Source organism: Zeugodacus cucurbitae, chromosome 4, assembly GCF_028554725.1.
Source record: "Zeugodacus cucurbitae isolate PBARC_wt_2022May chromosome 4, idZeuCucr1.2, whole genome shotgun sequence".
Taxonomy (NCBI): domain Eukaryota; kingdom Metazoa; phylum Arthropoda; class Insecta; order Diptera; family Tephritidae; genus Zeugodacus; species Zeugodacus cucurbitae.
In genome coordinates this window covers 3058884-3075383 of record NC_071669.1, presented here as the reverse complement: position 1 = coordinate 3075383, position 16500 = coordinate 3058884, and the positions used below count along the sequence as shown (strand labels likewise).

General features: G+C 36.0%; 1 protein-coding gene across 6 annotated transcripts in view; it reads left to right on the top strand.

The window, feature by feature from the left end:
• The window catches only part of LOC105220773 (teneurin-m), a 319151-nt gene that overhangs the window by 285450 nt on the left and 17201 nt on the right, over nucleotides 1-16500 (top strand). For all 6 annotated transcript variants that reach the window (XM_029043495.2, XM_029043513.2, XM_054229535.1 and 3 more), the window contains 2 exons: nucleotides 15223-15498; nucleotides 15652-16017. In XM_029043495.2, the coding sequence (XP_028899328.2) occupies nucleotides 15223-15498; nucleotides 15652-16017 (642 nt within the window). The remainder of the gene's footprint in view (nucleotides 1-15222; nucleotides 15499-15651; nucleotides 16018-16500) is intronic.

Below are 16500 nucleotides of genomic sequence, written 5' to 3'. Positions count from 1 at the left end.
TGCTATAGTGGAGCCAATTTGCTCGCTGTATCTGTAGTATGGCAAGTTGCACAGTCGTAGAAATCATTGACACTGCGTGGAAATCTTGTGGAAATGCACACAAAGTTTTTGCCATTCACAAAATGAAAAAGGTTAACATTAAACTTCCTGCGTTCAGCATTTGTTACACGCTTTGTACGCAATCTTCACTGCAACATTTGCGACGAGTTTCTTGTGCTATCAGGGAGGTTGGTGTTGTCTAACCGACATTAGTGGCGGGTGGTGTGTTGGCGGATGCGTGTATTTAGAACTTATTAAATTGCTATAATTTATACGACTTATCTCTTGCGCTTAATTTTCCTACTTCTCCTTGGTTTTTGCTGCCGCAACGCTTAAACACCGCTTCACCCGCCGCCGCTGGCTCTGCGGAGCTGGAGTGTGTGCAAGTATTTGCTGTGCCCTCCGGTGCGACTTAGCGCCCTGCCTTCGCACCTTACTCACACTTGGCTGTGTGTTGGCGCCGGTTGCTGTTTGCCGCTTGCCGCTAAGGCCAGTCGAAGTCCTAAGACAGCAGGCAATTAATTTGCATGCAAATCATTTCAAAGTTTTTGTGAAATCTAAAAAGCGCGCTAAAGGTGGAAAAGTTTTTTGTGCGCAGACACTCTCTCACACTCTCTTTCTCATACACACTCACATTTGCCTTTAAAGCATTACTGCTTACAAGTCTCTCGCAGTCATTTTGGCGCTACGTTCAGCAATCGTTCACCTCTTTAGCCACCTGCCGCACCCTCCTGTCTGTGAGTAATTTAGATTGTCGACTATTTTATTTGGCATTTCTCAATGCTCACAGCACTTTAAGCTCATTTTCGCTTTTCTCCTTTATATTGCCATTTATTCGGCCCTTTTTTTGGGAGAAAAACTTTCCGGTATGCGATCTTAACGAAATCACTTGATTTATGTGCTTTTTAATGACTTTTCATCAATCTTGAGACTTTGATGTAAATTTTATTTCACCTTAATATTCTTACTTTTTTCTTCATATTTCTCCGACGCTGCTCAGTTCGGTGTAGTAAGCAGAGCGCGGTTAACAGCCAGCTCTGAGTTTTTGGGCTATCAATGACAGTTGCGGTAGCTATGGGTGTGATTTGTTGCAAAATAAAATGAAAAAAAAAAAAATCAAATTGTGTTGCAAAAGTGTTGTTATGTTAATGAGGGGCTTAGCGCTTGGCGCGACAAAAAACGTTATTTTTAGAGAGAAAATTTTAAAAATAGATAGGAGACTTGAATGAAACTGGAATTTTGAGGTTAAGTTGAAAAAGTTAAACACCAAATAAGAATTTAAATAAAAAACTACACTTGAGAGAAAATATAAAGAACATCAACTGAAAATGAAGCGAGATGGCAAAGTTTGGCATGAAAAAAAATAATTTTAGAGGTTATGTTTAAAATTAGATTTTTAAAAAGAATTATTTAAACTATAAAAACTACACTTAAGAGAAAAAAATAAGAAGTTAAACTGAAAATGATGCGAGATGGCCAAGTTTAGCATGAAAAGTAATAATTTTAGAGGTTATGTTGAAAAGTAGTGTTTAAAAAAGAAATATTTAAACACAAAAACTACACTTAAGAGAAAAAAATAAGAACTTTAACTGAAAATAAAGCAAGATGGCCAAGTTTAGCATGAAAAGTAATAATTTTAGAGGTTATGTTGAAAATTAGATTTTTAAAAAGAAATATTTATACACAAAAACAACACTTAAGAGAAAAAAATAAGCAGTTTAACTGAAAATGAAGCGAGGTGGCCAAGTTTAGCATAAAAAATAATAATTTTAGAGTTTATGTTGAAAATTAGATTTTTAAAAAGAAATATTTAAACACAAATATTACAGTTCAGAGAAAAAAAATTAACGAAAAATTGAAGGAGTCAACTCCAACACAAAAATTAAAATATTTTAAAATATTTTCTCAACTAAATATGAAGCTTATGAGACATTTCCCAGACACTTATTATCGCCTCTATATTAACACCAAAGCATCTAACGTTTTATTAACGCATAGTAAGTCATAAGCATAAAGACACTACCGCCACCCCCAGCAACATACACTCACTGCCGGGCTATGAAGCAGTAAAAGTGCAATATTTTAAAATACTTACATAAGCGGGCGGCGGTTAATTGAAAAATATAGCGAGGCACATACGCGTTTTATGGCCTCATAAAATGCCAGTCAAAGCGCAGAGCGGCGATATGGTGCTTGTATGTATGTATTGGTGTATGTGCATAGTAGGCGCAGACACATAAAGCGTGTACGCCCGCTTGCCTTAAGGGTGCAAAATTATTATGTGCACAACACTTTAAATCAATTAAATTTATTGCCAAGCTAAAGCTCAACTCACAGTTAGTCGTGGCAATTTCGCGCGTCAGCAGAAAAGTAAAGGCGAGTTGAGCGGTATGAAGCGGTTAGAGGCTGCAAGTACTTGTATATATATAGTTCTAAAAGATATTGTAAAGAGCTCTAACAGCAATACTTGTATTTAACACTTTTTTCGCTGCTCATGTTGTTATTGTTGTTGTTTTGCATTAAAACGATAAACATTTATGCGCCTACTCACATAAAAGCGGTACATAAAATCACGCGGTAACGCTGGAAAAGTGAGAGTTGAAGCATGTAAATTCATATCGAGCACAAACAGAGCCATAAAAATTTAGTGGCATAAGCAAAAGGGCAAAGCTTTGAAATTTTTTTATGTGAATGTGCCGTTGAAAAGCTTTGATGCTTTGATTGCTTTGCCTAAATTTTTTCATAAAGGTGAACTAGGTAAAAAAAAAAAATTTTTTTTTTGCTTTTTTTGTATATTTTTTTCCTAAAACGGAGATGAAAGTGTTTCAAGGCAATTGATTAGGAAATTGGAGTTCAACTTCAAAAAATATTTTCATGTATGGAACTTTTTTCTTTAAAGAAATTTCACTAAATAACAAGAAAATATAAAAAACTTAGCATATCCACAGGCGCATTTATATTTAGTTGCGCAATTCTTTTGCTAAAGATACCTCTTATTAAGTATTTTATGGATTTTTAAAGAAAAAATAGCTAATTAAATATGCATATAAGCTCTAAATATATACAAGACACCTCCTGCTTTTCTGCTTCTAAAGGCATACAACAATTCATTTCACACTTGCTGGAAACAACTGTCGCCTGTGGCATTTAATTTACAATTTTCCCACACAACTAGACACCTTGGCATAACTGCCAACACCTAACCAACTGTCATACATATACGTATATATATATAAACATATAAATATATATGTATATATACATGCGTGTAGCAACACATAGCCGCCAGCGCTACAACAAAATATGTTAATAACAATTTTCACACATTTTGCGCTCAGTGAGCAAAATAAATAATAATGTCACCATTGAAGCAGCGCGCCGCAAGCAAACACAAGCGAGCTGGGAGGCAGGCAGGGAGGCAGGCAGGAAGGCAGGCAGGCAGGCAGTTAGCTTCATTGATTATACAAAGCAAATGTTTTCCGTGGCAAAAGCATATCAGTCTGCCGCGCTTTGTTCTTAGAGACACCTTTCGCACTCCAGCGCTCCTCAAAATCTTACTTTAATTAGCGCTGCTTGGTGCGGCGCTTTTAATTTCTTCTTGCGCATATTCGAAATTCTTTTGCTACAGTTGCGTGTGCGCGCAGCAGGCATTATGCTTTTGTAAAATTTTGTAGAAATTATTCTTCATAAGCGCACAGAAAAATGTGCATTCAATTGGAAATTAAATTAAAACTCAATTCGCGGCATACATGAGCGCACACGAGCGCCAAGCACACACACACAGCCATTCGCTGCTGTTTCGCGTCTGTTGCTTGAGCGCCTAAAAGTGTGCTTTTAATTCGTCATGTAATGGGCTTTGTATGTGTCGGATCACGCCCACAACAGCTGCGCGCGCGTACGCCTAACTACTTGCCACTACCAACTCATACCACTTGGCACTCTCACTCCGCTTAACTACTCCTCCTTCATCATCACTATTCGCACGCTTGACAGCGATTTTATTGTCGACATGTGCACCGCCTCGTCTGCCACTGCCATACTACTTGCCCAAGTACTTAAACCGTTGCACCACGAAATAGTTTTCGCTTCACTATTGACTACCGCGCGCGCGCGCCCATTTGGTTAGTCTTCGCCAATTTGATTGCCGCAGCTGTGCGTTGAGCGATTTGTGTGCGCGCGTGTTTGTGTAGTTTCGAGCGCGTTGCTGTCGAAATTAATTGCGATTTGCTGTTCTGCGCGCGGCTTGTTAAATTTTCATTTTCATTCTTTTTTTTTCTACCACTTTGGCGCTACACTTCATCCTCTCTCTGCGGCGTTACTTAGCCGAAAACGCAAACTTATAAAAGCGCGTATGCCAGCATGCACTTGGAAAATTGTTACGATTTTCCCGCTTGATTTTGCGCGGCAAATGCGCGTAAGGATTTTAATTTAATTAGTCTTGCTAGGAGAGGCGCGGCGCGACGCGTCGCGTCGTTCTTCCAGCAAAGCGCTTGGCATCTAGTGCTGCTGTTCGCTGCTTAACAGCTTCGAGCGCAATTTCATTTCATCATTTCGCACAACTATTACTAATTTCAGTTTTATTTTCTGGTTAGCGCATTTTCTGCGCTTTTTCATTAAGTTTTCATCTTTGCTGCAGCGCTTGCGAATAGTTTGCAGCGCATTAAAGTTGGCGCTGCATTTTTATTTCCTCAGCAAATACTATACGAGTGAGTACAGCAGGCAAGCAGCAACAAGCGCATATAAAAGTAGCGAGTAGCGCGAGTATTTACAAAGTTTTGCGCTTAACTTGCGGTATTTAGTGCAAACTTCTTATGCGGCGAAAATTTGCTTATGGCACCACAAGTGCGGCAACTGCATAAAAATTTGTTTCAAGCACAAAATTTATTAATTAATTATAATTAATATAAATTTCAGCGAAGACAGCGCGCTTAATAACAGTTCTAAGTTTGAAATTTCATTGCTTTTGCCTCATACTTTGCCACAAAAAATGCTTGAAAAATATGAAAAATATTTTTTTCGTTTCTTTGAAAGAATTCAATAAGAATTGTGCGCCTAAGCGGCATAAAATTAATTAAAATGTGGGTTCGCTTCACTTTTTCCCACTCTAAGTGTTTTCCTAACAGTTCTCAAAAGCAAATTAATTAAGATTATTGCCGCATTTACCCATTTTCGGTCCATATTTAAGAATGAGCAGCTTAAATTTTGATGCCTCAGCAAAGGCAATTATTGTTAATGGGTGAACATTTCGAAGGAGAAGAATAAACAAAGTGAGAATTGGAGGAAGTTAATAAAAAAGGAAACAGAAGATAAGATTAAAAGAAAAAAATATTTTTTTTTGTGTTTATACACTTAAATATTTGCTAAAAATTAAGAAAAAAAATTATTTTTGATTCAAAAATTTTTTTATGAAATAATTTTTTTATCTAATATTTTTTTTATTCAAACATTTTTTTTAAACTTCTAAAAATATTTCTTGCATTTAAACACCACCAAACAACTGCCAGCACATCAATAAATAAACAACAAAATGTCTAACGATATTTAATTACCATCAAGCCACCTCCTCAAGCGCACGCAACTATAGTAAAAGTGAAAATTATGTGCGTCGCTCAATTAAACGCCTTATTAGTGCCAAATCGTCGAAGCATCGAACATTTAATGCTGTTATTGCATTGCAACGCAGCCACAAGCCGCAACAACAACATCACCATTTAGCGATTCTCTTTTGGCATTGCAGTCACAGCTGGAAGCAGTTGCCAGCAAAAACTCAGCAGCAATCGAATCGCAACGTATCGTTTCGAAATTAACCACAAATCACATCAATTAGCGCTGGCATTAGAAGTGATAGCATTAGCGGCAGAAAAGTTGTGGCTGAGTGTTGCCACTGCCACTACTATCGCTACCACCGCTACTACTCAGATGTTGTCTGAGTGTCAGCTGCTCCGTTGCACACTGCAAACGTCTTTAGCGCTCAAAGCGAGATAATTTGGTGGCGCTGTTGTTGCTTTTGCTGTGCAATTGAGTTTGCTAAACGCCCTTAATTGCAATTAAATAACGGCGAGCTGTAGGATTGCCAAGCGAGCGAAGTGAGTGTGCTGAGCGGGTTTTGGTGCTTTATGAAGAATGATGGATTTTTAAAAGGGTTGCCAAGTGATATTTTATTAGATGTACTGTTTGTTGGTGATTTTTGAGGCAAGGAAATTAATATTTTAGGTGTATAAATGAAGCATATCTTGTTTACCTTAGTAATAGATTAAGGCTGAGCATAGAGTGAAGCAAAAAGCTGTGAATTATAAGAAACAAAGAGAAAAGGAGCACTAATTAACAGCAAATTTTGTAATTTTTTTAACCCTTATTTTCATAGATGATTTCTTCATCACTTCTTCACTATATGACGTTTGTTCAAAAAATAACGGGAATTTTATTTTTACAATTTATTTTTATTTTTAAGATACAGCTGAAAATTCACTCTCCAAAACACAAAAAATTCGAAATTAAAAAATTCCCGTTATTTTTTGAACATGCCTTCTTCACTATATGACATGTGTTCAAAAAATAACGGGAATTTTATTTTTTAAATTTATTTTTATTTTTAAGATACAGCTGAAAATTCACTCTCCAAAACACAAAAAATTCGAAATTAAAAAATTCCCGTTATTTTTTGAACATGCCTTATATGATTAGCTTAAGCCTTGTAAGCAATAATTTCTGCTTTTTCCCAACTGGGTGAAATTCAAATAGTCATCATATGTTCATTTCGCAAATATTTTACCGAAATTAGACCTTCAAAACCGCCAAAGTTCAGGCTTCACTGCCCAGCACCACTATTTAGAAGCTCGCAGTGTGAATTGCCGCCAATCTAAGCGCAACTGAGTGCCGTTTTATCAGTTATCGAGCAATTAATTTGCTGGCGCAGCAAAGTTTTCGCACAACTTTGCTACAACAACAAGCAAAACTAAGCGAAAGTAAGCAAAACTCAAGTGTTTTCTTGTTTTTTTTTTTGTATTTTTGGTTTCTGGTAATCGAACATTTAACGGTTAAGTTGAGTTACAACCACAAATTCTCCTTATTTTCTTGCAATTCTTGCAAAATTGCGCATTCAGCCGAGTAAGCGGCTGCCTCAAATACTGCTGACTAAGTAGTAAATCAAATTTCGCTTGCCGCTCACCAACCACCCACCAGCAACACTTATGAGTAATTTAAGTTGTGTTCGCTGCAAAAGTTAAGGCGAAAAAAAAGTTTTTTTTGTTTTTGCCACGCTACAAATAATTTCAAGTTAGTTATATGAGACCTTATAGTGCTTATGTGTGTGTGTGTGTGTGTGTACTGCGTTAAGTGGAAAATATTGCCGCGATTTTGTCTTAACTGTAGTTTGAAAAGTTTATATTTTTAGTGCGGTTTCGCAATCATAGTTTTTAATTACCCACACACCGCTACACTGCTGACTAACAACAACAAGTTTAATGGTTTTACATTCGCACCCAAGTTAATTGCATAAATTCTGACAGCTGTCAATTTTCTTGACTCTTTCTTCACTTGCTGCTTTGGTCGCTAAAAAACTTGCACGTCTCTCTCACAACTCTAACTTTCTTCTCACTCATCGCGACGGTGTTTGAAAATGAAATATTGATATTTGAAAAAAAAAGAACAACAACAGCAAATGTTTGTCGTTTGAAGTCAGGTACTTGTCATTAGTTTTCAAAAGTTTTTAATTGACTGCTGCAATGAAAAAATGATTGACCTTATTGCGTGCGTGCCAAGTGTCAGTGCGAACAGTGCTTGGTGAAAGTTTTGATTATTGCGATCCGGCCACAGTGGTCATGCAATGTGTGATTGGAAAGCTGCACTTCTTCCAAGAAGTAGAAAAGAGAGAGAGAGTGTTAAAGCAATAAATTATGACAGTGTTAATTATGAAATAATTGACTTTTGCAAAGTTTTAACTGTGAAAGAAAGTTATCGATTGCTTGCGTGTTAATCATACGCCATGGCTTACCAAAATCGAAAGACACAAAAACGTATAAAATTTTTATTTTTTTTAAACATATATTTTTTTTGTTGAAAATTAAAAAAAATTGAATTAATATATTTTTTTGTGGAAATTAGAAAGAAATGTTTATAAATGTTAAAAAAATTATATATTTTTATAAAAAAATATAAAAAAATAAAAAATAAAAAAAATTATAAAATAAGAACAATTTTTTATAAAAATATATTTTTTATTCAGCAATTTATTACCATTTCTTTCTAAACCAAAAATATATTAAAGGTACAAAAAAGTATAAAATTATTATTTTTTTATTAATTATATTTTTTTTTTTGAAAATTAAAAAAATTAAATTAAAACATTTTTGGTGGAAATTAGAAAGAAATGTTTATAAATGGAAATTAGAGAGAAATGTTTATAAATGTTAATAAAAATATAATTTTTTTTAATTTAAAATATATAAAAAAATTAAAAAAAAAATAAAAAAAAAATAAAAAAATTAAAAAAAAAATAAACAAAAATTAAAAAAATAAAAAGTATAAAAATATAAAAATATAAAAATATAAAAAAATTTAAAAAAATAAAAAATAAAAATATAAAAAATTTTTATAAAAATATATTATAAAATATTATAAAAAATATTTTTATAAAAATATATTCTTTTTACATTTTTTTTACATTCTTTTTATTTCTTTATATTTTTTATATCTTTTTATTTTTCAAATTTCTTTTATTTTTTTATTTTTTAATTTTTTTTTAATCTTAAAAAATATATTTTATAAAAATATATATATTTTTTTTTAAATTATTTTTTATTAAGCAGTTTATTAGCATTTCTTCCTAATTTCAACCAAAAATATTTTCTAATTTTTTGTTTTTAATTTTCAACAAAAAGAAATTTTATATTCAAAAGCAGCGCTGCTATGCTGTCTAATCCTTTTATTTTTGAAGTGTAAAATTGTCGAGTGCAAAAATGTAGCCTCAAGTGAAAAGTACTTACCGAACTATTTGCAAACACAAATAGTGCATAAGTAAGCGTTAGAACTTTAAAGAGCGCCCAAAACTATGCAACATTCCGACACAGAAACGCACACTTACACACACACACAGACACAGAGAAGACCAAAGTAATTGCGTAGACAGAAGTGCTAGTATATTTTACAGTTATAGACGCATATATACATGAATGAGTATATATGTAGTATATGTGTATATATATATATGTATATTTATATATGTATATATATATATGTATGTATGTATGTCTGTATATGTATATATATGTATGTGCGTCTACCGCTGTTGCACACAAAAAGACACAGCCACTGCAGTGGCAATGCGCCAAAGCTGTAGGATTTTAATTATTCACGCATGCATAAGTAACTTGAACACGTTTCGGCAATAAAATTTCAACAGTTGAGAAGTTACAAAAACAAAAAAGGCACTACACTTAATGTGCGAAATAGATATGAGAGGCAAATACATAGTTTCTCCCAAAAATCAAAAAAAAAGAACAAAAGCTTAAAATTACTGAAAACAGCAGACAGACAGCCAGAGAGGCAGAGAGGCAGTGAGACAGCTATTCAAATGCGTTTGCACTTAAATGAAACTCAACTTGAATTTTATGCGCACTTTTGCACTTATTTAAAATCTTGCTACGGCAAATAAGACGCACCAGCGCTACAACAACAGCAGCAGCAACAATATGTAGGAACTTTTTATTTGCATTTTGGATCAAGTATTATCGCTCTCGACATATGCATATAAGCGCTGCATATAGAAATATATGAGTAGACTTATGGTCGAAGTGCGATAAAACTTTGTCTCGGCACCCAAAAACTATTTGTATGCCAATGAATTCACACAAAAAAAAATCGAAAAAAATATGATACAGTGTATGCTATAAAATATATTACTTGTATATAGAAAAAAATAGTAGTTAAATGTCTGGCAATGCAGTTATGCAATATATATAATATATATATATGTTATATCTTGTATTTGTGGGCTTAGTGCGACCGCAGACCATGACATTGGCAGCAAAAATGGCAATAATGTTGAGCAGACAGTAAAAATCCCCCAAAATATATACAATAGCAATGTGGCTTTTTGGTAAATGTAAAAGTCATGTTATTGCGGTGATATTGCATTTGGCTGATAGAAAATTTGCTTGCTTTAAATGTAGCTATGCATATATGTCTATATTTTTTATATTGTGTAAACTATATATGTGTGTGAGTCAGTACGCAAATGATTCATATGAAATTGTGAAAAAAAAAAATTGTATTTGCTCTTTTTTTTATAGAATTATGTGTGTGTCAATGGCTGCTTTGAACCCTAGCTTAAGTTGCTTTTGTCTTTATTGCTATAGATATTACTAGCACTCAATTGTTTGGCTGTCACAGCGATGGTATGATATACTATAAAGGAAGAATATAATTATTTTCGACTGATATTTTATACTCCAGTGGCTTTAATAGTGATATTTAATTCTACTTTTAAATATTATAGTTTTTGAATAAACATTTAAAACAAATTTGTTAATTATTCTTGATAACAAAATGTTGAGGCACCATGACGTATGAGTAACATTTTTATATGTGTTCACAGAAAGTATTAATTAATATACAAACATTTTTGAAAATTAAGAAAAAAGAACTCACACCAAATTTCGTGAAGATATGTAGTAAAATGGGGAAGTTTTCCCTACAAGCCATTGATTTCGATCGTTCAGTTTGTATGGCAGCTATATGCTATAGTGAACCGATCTGAAGAATTTTTTCGGAGATTAAATTATTTCTATGAGCAATAACTCACACCAAATTTCGTGAAGATATGTTGTAAAATGCGGAAGTTTTCCCTACAGGCCATTGATTCCGATCGTTCGGTTTGTATGGCAGCTATATGATATAGTGGTCCGATATCGGCAGTTCCGACAAATGAGTAGCTTCTTGAATAGAAAATAACATCAGCAAAATTTCAAAACGATATCTTAAAAACTGAAGGACTAGTTCGTATATATACAGACAGACGGACATGGCTAAAACGACTCAGTACAACATACTGATCATTTATATATATACTTTATAGGGCCTCCGACGCTTCCTTCTGGGTGTTACAATTTCGTGACAAACATAATATACCCTGTTCAGTGTATAATAAAAAAGAATCACAAAAATTAAATAATCATTAAGTTTGGCCACCACTAGGTCGATTATAAGTACTAAAATCTACTGTTATCGAACTTATTAGAGCTTGATTAGAGGATTAGTGTATTTTTTGAAAGTTCAACAGTGCCTGCCTATTTTTTAGGGTACTACTGATATTATGAAATAATTGTCTTTAATATTTTAAGCCTTTTCTCAGTTGGAATTTGAACTTCTGATTTACCGAGAGACAGTCAGACAAAATATATTAATATTTATATTTTCGAAATATATTAATATTTTCGAATACTGCACTCAAAAAGCTTTCCTATTTATTTTCACCTTATTTTCTCTTACTTAACAACAATCTGTAACCTTTAAATGTCTGGCATTATAATATTTTCTGCCTTACCAACTGTCTTTGCTTACTTCAATCACTTCAAACCACTAACAGCTCTCCGCCTACTATATGAAAACACTCGAAAAAACAAAAAAAAAACTTTTACTATCATTTTTTTCTGCTATTAAACATCGCATACGCATTGCCATTTTCATTTCATTAACCACACTTAATTATGCTTATAGCAACACGCATACACCATTCACTCGTACATACATACATATAAGCAGCAACTTTTGCTATCACTGCTCTTGCCATGAACCAGCAGTAGCCACATACCGCACACAACAGACAATAGTACCAGCGCTTGGCATATTCAAGTATAAAACAGCCATTGTGTATGCGCTTGGTGTCTGTCCACTCATCCCCACGACTTGCACACGACATTACATGTATTTAAACTATTATAAGTTGGCATGAAATGTTATCGATATTGAATTTCCACTTGATCGCTCATACGCCTAGTAGACAGACAGACGCAGACAAGCTGAAGACAGTAGAGACAGACAGACAGACAGACAGATTGCCGTTGTGTTGCGTGTCTTTTGTCTGTACATTGGCAGACAGCGCGCGTGTACAGCGCCGCCCAACCAGCAGCTTGTCACTAACATGTGTATGTATTTTATATAAAGGGTGATTTTTTAAGAGCTTGATAACTTTTTAAAAAAAAAAAACGCATAAAATTTCATCGGTTCTTTATTTGAAACGTTAGATTGGTTCATGACATTTACTTTTTGAAGATAATTTCATTTAAATGTTGACCGCGGCTGCGTCTTAGGTGGTCCATTCGGAAAGTCCAATTTTGGGCAACTTTTTCGAGCATTTCGGCCGGAATAGCCCGAATTTCTTCGGAAATGTTGTCTTCCAAAGCTGGAATAGTTGCTGGCTTATTTCTGTAGACTTTAGACTTGACGTAGCCCCACAAAAAATAGTCTAAAGGCGTTAAATCGCATGATCTTGGTGGCCAACTTACGGGTCCATTTCTTGAGATGAATTGTTCTCCGAAGTTTTCCCTCAAAATGGCCATAGAATCGCGAGCTGTGTGGCATGTAGCGCCATCTTGTTGAAACCACATGTCAACTAAGTTCAGTTCTTCCATTTTTGGCAACAAAAAGTTTGTTAGCATCGAACGATAGCGATCGCCATTCACCGTAACGTTGCGTCCAACAGCATCTTTGAAAAAATACGGTCCAATGATTCCACCAGCGAACAAACCACACCAAACAGTGCATTTTTCGGGATGCATGGGCAGTTCTTGAACGGCTTCTGGTTGCTCTTCACCCCAAATGCGGCAATTTTGCTTATTTACGTAGCCATTCAACCAGAAATGAGCCTCATCGCTGAACAAAATTTGTCGATAAAAAAGCGGATTTTCTGCCAACTTTTCTAGGGCCCATTCACTGAAAATTCGACGTTGTGGCAGATCGTTCGGCTTCAGTTCTTGCACGAGCTGTATTTTATACGGTTTTACACCAAGATCTTTGCGTAAAATCTTCCATGTGGTCGAATAACACAAACCCAATTGCTGCGAACGGCGACGAATCGACATTTCACGGTCTTCAGCCACACTCTCAGAAACAGACGCAATATTCTCTTCTGTACGCACTGTACGCATTCGTGTGGTTGGTTTAATGTCCAATAAAGTAAACTGAGTGCGAAACTTGGTCACAATCGCATTAATTGTTTGCTCACTTGGTCGATTATGTAGACCATAAATCGGACGTAAAGCGCGAAACACATTTCGAACCGAACACTGATTTTGGTAATAAAATTCAATGATTTGCAAGCGTTGCTCGTTAGTAAGTCTATTCATGATGAAATGTCAAAGCATACTGAGCATCTTTCTCTTTGACACCATGTCTGAAATCCCACGTGATCTGTCAAATACTAATGAAAATCCTAACCTCAAAAAAATCACCCGTTAGATAGCTAGTCGGTTACTCCAACATAATGTCGGCATTACACGCAGCCAGCCAAACTCACGAGCCAGTGCGCTGGTGCTGCTTGATTTGCAGTGTTGGATACATCACATAATCGAATTATCATCATGGCGTCAACAAATGATTTGTTTCCACATTATCCAGGGAATACAGGGGTTCTTTTTTTCTGTTGCTATCGCCCGACACTCCTTACTTTCTTATTTTTTTCTTGCTTTATACAGCTGTGTCCAGTGTGGCTTTCCACCACCAACGCTCCACCACCACCGTTGAGATTTTTGTTTGATTGCAAATCCGTTTGATTTGTAGTGGTATATATAGTATATATATATAATATTAGAGTATGGGTGGGGGTCGCATAAAAATAGAGCGCTCCATTTGACAAATTTTTGCATACAATTTCGCCTTTTTACGCACACCCAGTTGACATACGACACACACACACACACTTACGAGTATATGTCACCCTCACTACACTCTCCTGTTGAGGTTATGTTCGTTGTCAGTTCGTTTATCCTTTTGCACAAATCCTTTTATACAAATGAAATTCGAGCCAAAAAGGCGATAAGCAGCAGCAGTCGTCGTCGGTATGTCACACCGAAAAAACGAATACCAAAATCCCGCTGCCGTTTGCTTGGGGTCCGTTTGACGCAGTGTCGCTGTCATCTAAACGCAGCCAATGTAACACATCTATAACGCACAGCCTTGTCTTCCGCCGCTGCTGCTGCCTTTTGTTCCAGAAGCACAACTTCAATCAGCAGTTCATGACAAGGCAAGGCAAGCAAATCAGTTGCAAATCCAACTGCTGACGCGGACGCTGTCCTGTCGCTGACATTAACACGCAGCGCAAGGACTTTAGTCGATTTTTTTCACTTCCTTTAATCCCTTACTTTCTTTCTGCAGCCATTTGTATTTCCTTTTTATAGTAGTTTTTTTTTTGCTTATTTGGCTATTCAGTTTCGGCTGTGGCTGTGGCCAGTTTGTTCGTTAAGGAAATCGAGAATGGCGAATTAGGTGTGATTTTAATGGTCGCCACAGTTGTCGTTTAGTTTCCTTTTTTGGCTCCCTTCACTTTTCACTGGCCTCTGATTACATTTGCTACATTTTTCGGCTCTTTTGTTTGCTGTTTCGTTGTTGTTGGTGTGGCAACTTTTTATGGTTTTAGCATTACTACGACAAGTTGGCATTTTTACGGTGTGTTTCATGGTCAAATGATTTAATTGATTTTAGTTAATGCCTTTTTTATTTCGTTTCTTTTGCGTTTGACTATAATCCCGTCATCAAAGTAAAACGACACTACTTGCATTGCTAATGCCATAAAAAATTGTAATCGCATAGCAGCGTAATGTATATTTAATGAAAGCTTTAAATCGATCGATTTTAGACAGGATGGAATTTTGAAAGATTCTTTAAATATATTCCAGAAAATAATATTCAGTTTTAGGATTTCATACAAGACAGTTCACCGTTTGAAAACTATCAAAATCATAATTAAGTCCACCGAAAAGTATGAGATACCGCCTGAAAGCTTTAAGCTTAATAGCGAAAGCTTTTACTTACATATACTGATGAAAGCTTCACGATTTATTTTCTATTATTTATTTTCCACAAGAATTTCGCCATTCAATATTTTTATTTTTTGAAAAGCTTTCATCCGAAAGCTTACCAATGTAATAAATCACCTTATTAATCATTCGAAATATTTTTCACTTGCAGATATCAACAAAGGTTCACCCATCGATTATAAAAGCGGCTCAGCCTGCTCAACACCTACAAAAGACACACTCAAAGGTTACGAGCGCAGCACGAATAATTGCATGGGACCCGTGCTTCCACCGCGCAGCGTTATGAGCGGTCTGCCTGCGCATCACTACTCGACACCGATGAATTTCCGCAAGGGTTTGGCGGCGCGCTGGCATCGCTGGCGATGTGCGCTCAATATCTGTTTGGCGGTATTTGCGTTACTCGGCTTGATTTCCATAGTTCTATATGGTAAGACGCGCATCAATTAATTTTCATTGAGGCTTTTCTTATACTTACTTATCGTACATTAATTAAAATAACTTCAATTACTAAGCATTCATTCACTACAACTTTTCTTCTCACTCTCTTTTTCTAACTCTCGTTCTCTCTAACCTCACACAGTATCCGGTGTATTACACTTATCCATGGACGAACCACGCACAATTCTAGTCGGCAACGAGGCATCCGTAGTGACGGCCGCCAAAAGCACTAACACAGATCTAACGAAATTCGGACAACCCACCACGGTCACGGCATCAACGGCAACCTCATCACTCTCCTCGATATCGGCATCACAAGCGGCAGCGGCGCAGGCAGCCAGCGGTAGCGCTGACTTGTTGGGCAACGGCGGTGGCGGTGGCACCTTACCATCATCGACTGCCTACCAATCACCAGCATCGGCGTCATCGGCGGTAGCTGCCATAGGTACGACCGGAGCCGTTGCCTCGTCACCCGCATCATCGTCGCTGGCAAATGCCAATAATGGAGGTAATTATTTTCAAGTTTTAATTATTTTTAAATGAGTTTCACTTGCTGGCGCTAAGTATGGCGTTGAAGCGTCGCGTGTAGAGAAATCAACGAATAACGGTGTAATGAATAGCAGTAGACAGCAATAGACAGTGAGGAGTGGAGTAGGGGGCTTGTAGACATTGTCTGTTGTGAAAACAAAAACAAAAAACGGCACAGACAGCTCAAAGTTTAAGCAAAATCAAATGAATAAAATTGTCACTTGAGCTGGCTTGAGTCGGTAGCTAACGCCGAGTGCGGCTCACCCCGGCGCTACAAACCGACTGGCGCTGTCTGCTGTTTGAAAGCGCGCTTGACACTCTCATTATTGTTGGCAAAGCTTCAGTTATTCAGCAGCCAAAAAATTTAAAAAATATGCTTATTTTCTATGTTTTATACCCCACCGTTGAATCTTCGATTCATTTGTTTTCGCCTTTTAATTTTTATTTATTTATTCAACGCCGT